Below are 7,565 nucleotides of genomic sequence, written 5' to 3'. Positions count from 1 at the left end.
TATATATATACACGGTCAACAATCTTCTCATCATTACTTCATTACTCATCATTACAACCTTCTTGTTTTTGAGCTAAATATACTTTTTTTTTTTAGGCTGCTTGGACACCCCAGCAAGATTTGGAAGACACCAGTTCTGATGGAGGGTTTCCATTAAATTCATTTCCTTTTGAAAATTGTCTTGAGGGCAAATATATACCAAGGTTCACAGTTTCGCTACCAAAAGATGATAAAAAAACGAGATTTCCGCATCATGACAAAGTAAGAGAAACAAGGAATGTTTATCAGTTACTAAGAGAATGACTTCATTTCTATTACTTAATTGTATTTAGTTATGTATTCCAATTCTTACTGCAAGCACTAGAGGTAACGAGAATAAGTTATTTATAAAACCTTTAAGAATACATTTTCTATCATTTGGAATTACATTCAGATCAAATGTGTTGTATGGAACTGAGTTCAATCTCTCTTCTTTGGTTAGTTAAATTGCTTAAAATAACCTCTGGCCTTTTTAACATTATCCAACTACCTTATACTATCCTTGGTATGTGTAATAGAGATTCTCAATTGCCAAAGATCTCACTTTGCAGTGTTCTTCTTTTTTATATCCTACATTACATATTGAAGCAGTCATGAGTGTTCATGTAAATCATAAAGTATCAGTACATTCAGTTAAACTTGTCTTAAATTTGGTTTTCTCACCTACCTATCTCATAATCTTATTGATATTGATATTGATAACTACAAATCATTCATCAATTATATGTTATTGCTTAGTATTTCATTTGGTAAGAGCCCTTGTTCCTCGGGCGTAGGCAGAGAGGAGCAGGAGGGAGCCGTAGATTTTTTGGACTCAAAGAGAAAATATAAAGAAAATAGTGAACTTATTTGATAGATGATTTCTTTCTGGAAATATGCCATAATTAATGAGGTAACGTTGTTGAGTTAACATCTTCACGGATCACAACATCACAACCACACCTTTGAAGGGACAAGATACGTCGATTCTTCAGTAAAAAAAAGTAAGATTCAATTATTCGTCATATACTTACCTCTATAAATAATGGGGGAAACGAATAAAAAAAACCTTTTTTAGATTCCATTCTTCCTATTATAACTTACAGTTTGCCATTTTAATAATCTCAGAAAAGCTGAGGATGGAGGGATTTTCGAGAGAGCGCTTGTTTATGGAAAATGCTCAAGATATCATTGATACAAGCGCCAGAAAAGTGGAGGCCCGAATGGAAGTAGAAGAGCAGGGTTGACCCGGATAGAATATCAACGGCCAAGAAACATGACCAATCCTTGGAGAAGGAGAGAACATGAAGATCGTAGAAGAGAGAGAGCTAGTAACCATAAAAATAAAATTAGCCAAGTAAAACCCAGAAACAATGGTCAGCGGAAGTACCGTTTATACATTTATGTATAAAAGAAGAGACGCAGGCCAGGGAGAGCCAACGGAGGTGAGAGGTTTTCAGAAAGTGAGAAGGAAAAACCTGTGACTACAACGAAGCGAATCTTCAGAAGAAGCATCATAAGTATCAGAGGCGGAAGAAGGTACTCAAAAACCCAGAAAAGGAAGCGAGCTCAGTAGCAGAGTAGGAGCGTGGAAACGAGGGCCTAGAGGAGAGAAGGTACGCGAAATTTAGGAGGATGTCTGCAAAGAGGCGGCCGCATATTGAGAAATTGCAATATACGATAGCAGCATGGCGACCTGCCTATTGTACAATTGAAGGGATGCGCAAACTGCCTGGTAGACACCGGGAACTTGAGTACGATCGTATGGCGAGCAGCACCCCAGGTCAACGTGTTTAATTGTCAATTGATTACCCTGTGTGGGCCTTGCAGCATTGAAGGGGATGCGGTAAGGGGCTTGCGTAAGTGGGGTGCTCTAGGGAAACAAGTTATAGTTCATGTAATGGGAAAGTTGCCTTGTGACTACCAAGTAATTATAGGGTGCGGCCTATTTGATAAAGAATAAAATGGGGCAATGGGATATAGAAATCGGAGGAAAGAGATATAGTTGCCGGAGACTCCTTAGGACCGGGAAAGAGAGGGTAGGTGATGCAAGGGAAGAGCTGGAAAGCCAGAATTTCTGAAGAATTCGACAATATTATTTTTAAGGAGGGAGATAAGGTGGGTGCTACTGGGAAAACAGTTCTCGAGATTCCACTGAAGCAAGATAGGGTGACTTATATAAAGGAAAGACGGTATCCCCAAGCAGAACATAATTATAGACAGCACCTCGCCACATAATAGTCCTTTATGGGCGGTACGAAAGAAGACCCCTGCGTGAAGTCGAACCCTCACGCGGGAGCAGAAGAAGATACTGGCCTCTACGCAACGACTGGCTCTGCTGAGGGTCACGAAGGCGTATAGGACGGTGTCGCATTAGGTGATGCAGGTGCTGGCCGGAGCAATGCCCCTGGACATCATCATCGAGGATGCTACGAAGTATGATGTGAAGAGGTAGGGGCTGGGAGTGCTAGCGGAGGGACTCAGGGATAGGATCGACGTTTCGCATCTTGAACAGTTTCCACCATTAACATAGCGAATTTCCACAATCGTTGGATCTTATCCCACACCGCATTGCTTACACACAGATTGTGGGTCTTTCCGGATTTAGATGCTTCTGTTAAGGCTATACAAACTTCGGCTTCCCTCGCTCCCGGATGCGACCAAATAGTGGTGATATCGTTACCCTTATATCTAGTCTGTTCCATCTTCATTATGCCCGTGATCCTCATCTTCCAAATGACCTGGCGTCGTTTGCCATTCACCATTTCTTCTATTACTCCGCCGGTCTTCCTTTGTCAGCTGATGTTTCGTCTTCGTTTCCGTTTCATGCTGCGTCTGAATGCTCCTCATCCTTCATTCTCGCGGAAACTTGTTGATACTACTAGACCCCTTGGTCTTTCTCCATTGCATTAAATATAATTGCGCGTGAAAGCTAGTCTGCCACCATGTTTTATTTTCCTGGTTTATATGCAATATCCATATCATAGTGACCCTACGATAAGGACACTGAAATTCATTTCAACATGATCTTAACAAATGATGGAGCCACTTTCAGGAAATAAAATATATAAATAAATATAAAACATATGCCTTGTTTTATTGTTACAGATTTAAGGTAAATTGATAGTTGAGAAGATGGAGAAACAGTTTATGTTCAAATGAGGTTAATAAAGGGGTTGTACGAATAGATGTGGGAAGAGAATTCCAGAAAGAGGTAGTGCAGCATTTTTAAAAATGCTAAATTAAAAAAAAATTATAAGAACATTTTTTATAAAGCATTTTTTGAAAGAAACCGTTCTATGAGAAGGAATATATAAGTTTGTGGGTTGGGATCTCATATTTAAGAAGTGGACAGAGGAGCACGGAGTAAACCGATTAAGAATATTGGGTGGATTTTTAGTTTTAAAGGCTCTGAAAAGATATACACAAAGAAAGTATTTCAGACAGAAAATAGAGAAAGTGTGAAGCCTCTTCAATCCAGTATAGTCCCTGGAGATGTGAGAGCGCCTAGAGATTCCGGAGATGCATTTGATAAAATTACTCATTAATTTCTTCAGTTTCAGCTCTTGGCTTCCTGACAATCTGCCATGAACGAGTAATCAAAGTTAATAATGTAATCAAAGTGCGGGAAAATAAGGAAGGTTACAAGAATCCGACGGGTTTTGAAGGGTATAGAATTACGTAATCTAACGAACTGTTTTAGGATAGTGATGGATTTCCAGGTAATTTGGGAAATGTGGTCATTCTAGGATAAGTGGTGATCAAAAATCACTTAATGTTTCTAACTGAGGTGTGGAATTGGATGGGTTGACAACTGAAGACTGATAAAAGGATGATATAAGATATCTGTTGGTCATCAGAGTGTAGGTGGTATTATGAATGTAGAATAGGATCAGGAAGGTTGGTAATGTATATTCAGGAAAAGGGGTTGGTGAGAGTACGGAACCCTGAGGAACACTATTTGTTAGTAGAAGGGAGTGGGAAGAGGTTTTATTGGGAAATTATAAACGTTTGGGAACAAAGTCACAAGAAGGAGAGGAACCACTTTAAAACCCTCCTTGATAGGGGGAGGTTTTGTAGTTTGAAAAGGAGAATATTATGATTGATTGAATTGAAACATCAAAAAGAATGAGGATGGTGATTTTTTGTTTGTCATTAGAGATCTGAAGGTCTTGGGTAATTTTCAACTCAGCCGATTGAGTGGAATAATGGGATCGGAAACCAGACTGGAGAGGATTGAGAAGAGCTTTTTGTCCAAGGAAAATATTAAGCTATGGACTCTTCTTTTGAGAGGTTTTGATAGATAGGAGAGAATGGAGAAAGGTCTATAATTGGAGACAAGGGAGGGAATAAGTAATTAATTTAATGGATGGACTTCTTTCACTGAATTGATCAATGAATCACTTTTTTTCCATATTAATTAGTCATTATCAATATGTGTAACCATTTTATTTAAAATGAATTTTCAACTAGCAAAGAACAGAACAGTTTTAAAACATAAGAGAGAACAAAGAAATTCACCATGTGTGAATGGTACAATACTATGTCATGTTACAAGCTATGGTCGTTCAGGTGTTGACATTTTAGCATGGAAAAGGTAAATGAAACCATCACTTTATTAAAATTATATAGCAGTGCTTCATTAGTTATTACAATTATTTGCTTGAAAAAATTTTTATTAAATTAATAATTTGTTTTCACTTCTAGAGGCTGTCCCTCCCTGCCCCCCTCTGGCAGGGATCCTCTTGATTATAAGATATTATATTCAGTCTCTAAAACTGATTTATTTTTACCAATCTCTCGACCAAAAAGACTCCTGGAGTTAAAACTTCCAAGGAGACACCTTTTTGTTCTCTCACAAATATCTCTTGTAAGTTTCCTCGTATGGATAAACTCCTATTCCTTCGGCAGGTTATCTATCTCATTCATACCCACTGTTCCTTTTAATAAACTTAAATCTCCATTTCAAAAAAATAGTGTTGAATTATTTTTGGAACTGAAATTTCCCTACAATAATATTAGTTAATACTAATTATTAATTTTCCCTACATTGTAATAAATGTGTAATAAAAACATAATTTTTCTTTGAAAAATGACTGTTTCAGACTGACTCTTACCAGCCCTATAGTTTACAAAGTATTAAAAGTTCTAAAAAGACAATCTACACATTTGGAAAACATTTACAGAATTCTATACATTTGAAAGAAAGTTCATTTTTAGATAATAACTGGATGTTGAGCTGTAATATTCCTCAGTCATTAAATATAATGAATAGTACCCAATGGAATGAAGAAAATTTGCAAGTTTACCAGGTATAATTAGTATTATAAATATCAGTTTTAAGTTTTAGGCTCACCAATTTATATTTAAAATTATCAATGTTATTTTGTATTTCTTCAAAAAATTATATTTATCACTAAAATTATTAAAAAATATATATATATTTATATATATGCACACAAATATAATTAATTTCTATACTGTAAATTAACTGTTGCTTATATTTCTTAATAAAGGATGATAATGGCCTGACTTTAAATAAAAAGCCTTCATATTCCTACATTACATCTGGTGGTCATATTATGTATCTTCCAGAATATTCATCAGTTAAGTAAGAAGATATTCAATATTTATAAATGTATTTATGATTATTTTTGTCTTAAAACTTCCCTGAATCCATAATATTTTTTTCATTTAGAAATAATATCATATACTAGGCCACACAAATACTGGTCAACCTGGACTTTTTTGTCTAGGATTGCAAAACCTCCTGAACTTTATTTCAAGTCAGTCAAACTGTGATAGTTCATGAGAATTATTATTCTTTTTGTCTATTATTAAGTTTTTAGACTTCTATTATTCCATTTTTTGTTTCACGTTTTTCATGGTCTTAAATTCCAAAATAGTAGCAAGATTTTGTTTCAAATCAAAAATTGTGCAATCAAAAATTATATAGCTAGGATGTTGAGTATTCCCAGAAAAACTATGTGATGGACCATCCAAATCCCCAGGAACAGCAGTACCCAATCACTAGATTTTAATTTGGAAAATGTGTGAATGGGGCTTGTAGAAATTGAGCTAGATTCGGGAACAGTAATCACCAGACCACCAGTTATTATCAGTACATTAGAGAGCTTGAATTTCGCTCATGCATATCCAAATCAAACTCTTGCAAAGTGGGCTAATAGAATGTTTTCAGATGAGTGCAGAATCAACTTGTCCCATCCTGACTATTATAGAAGGTACGGAGGAGAATAGGATAATGACATGTTCAACACAGGTGGACCAGTTTTTTTGTGGACTAGTGCGTGTATATAATATCATAATAATAATAATAATAATAATAATATCCTTAGATATTTCTTGTTTTTGTTGCTATTCAATTTTTAGGGAGGATAGTCAAACACTTTCTAAATCATGTAGTGAACTGAATAAATGTGTTGAATCCGAAAAACACATTTTAACTAGCATGGAATCTAGTGATGATACATCTAAAACCAAAACAAAGAAGTTCACATATCAGAGTACATTAAAACAGAATGAACGAAAACTTTTAGCAGAAACATTGTCTAAACAAGCAGAACAAACAGGTAATTTGATTACTTTAACTTTTTTTAAAAATTTAAATACTTTAAATTACAAAGGTGAGCAAGTAACTACAAGAGAGAGAGAGAGAGAAATACTTTATTCATCTATGCTGCCCAAATACATCAGTTTGCTACATCACACAGCATACTAATCAATCCGTAATCGGATATATATAAATTACATATAATTACATGGTATAATAAAGTAGAAAGAAAACAGTTTAATTCTAGATAATTTAGTATGTTCTGTTAAACTTCAATTAGTAGAACTAACCCAACAAGATGTAAATTTAATGTTTCATCATTATAGTCCTTTGAGGTGTTCCCATTCTTCCCTAGTGGCTTCGCTTGCTTGCAACCAAAAAAAATAGAAAAGCTGACAGAGCTTACATTAGTTTTTATACGGATAAATTATTTGTATTTATAATCATTTATAAAGTTGTTAGTTATTAGTTATTGTAATGGAAAAAACTTCTTTTTTTATGTATTAGAATTAAAAAGACGTTCAGAATTAGAAGTAATGCAAAGGGTTGAAGAGGAATTCCAAAGAAAACGAGAAAGGGAGAAGGCTGATATCAGACAACAGCTTCGTTTGTACAGTATAAACAACAACGTTACATCATTTGAGTCATCACAAAGCCAAGTTTTGTCAGAATTAAGGCAGCCGTTACGGGAATATAGAGAATTTAGAAAGCAAAGGTAGAAACAACAAGTCAGTTATGAAATTTTTTTTATAACAAAACATACTCATCACTAAGATCAATTTTTCTTTAGCCTATGGAATAAGATACAAAAATAATGTTATAATATTTGATATATTAGTAAATAAGCTTAATGATGGATAAATTAATGATCATTTGGTTTTTTGAAAACCTACCTGTGTAGTGTGATGAGTTTTATTTTGAAAACAATATTATTAATAGAATCCTAGTTAGCAAAAACTTAAATTTGTTTTTATAT

At 34.8% G+C, this 7,565-nt stretch overlaps 1 protein-coding gene across 2 annotated transcripts in view; it reads left to right on the top strand.

Moving 5' to 3' along the window:
• LOC106687365 (uncharacterized) overlaps positions 1–7,559 on the top strand; it is a 155,517-nt gene extending 147,958 nt beyond the window's left edge. For both annotated transcript variants that reach the window (XM_067049991.1, XM_067049990.1), the window contains 5 exons: positions 97–261; positions 5,124–5,330; positions 5,535–5,629; positions 6,409–6,608; positions 7,097–7,559. In XM_067049991.1, the coding sequence (XP_066906092.1) occupies positions 97–261; positions 5,124–5,330; positions 5,535–5,629; positions 6,409–6,608; positions 7,097–7,308 (879 nt within the window). In that variant the 3' untranslated portion in view covers positions 7,309–7,559. The remainder of the gene's footprint in view (positions 1–96; positions 262–5,123; positions 5,331–5,534; positions 5,630–6,408; positions 6,609–7,096) is intronic.
• The last annotated feature ends 6 nt before the right edge of the window (positions 7,560–7,565 follow it).

The sequence above is a fragment of the Halyomorpha halys genome, unplaced genomic scaffold (genome assembly GCF_000696795.3).
Source record: "Halyomorpha halys isolate HHAL.00 unplaced genomic scaffold, Hhal_1.1 Scaffold950.1, whole genome shotgun sequence".
NCBI classification, from domain to species: Eukaryota; Metazoa; Arthropoda; class Insecta; order Hemiptera; family Pentatomidae; genus Halyomorpha; species Halyomorpha halys.
Note: the sequence above shows the minus strand (reverse complement) of the source record. Positions and strands in the feature narration are given on the sequence as shown.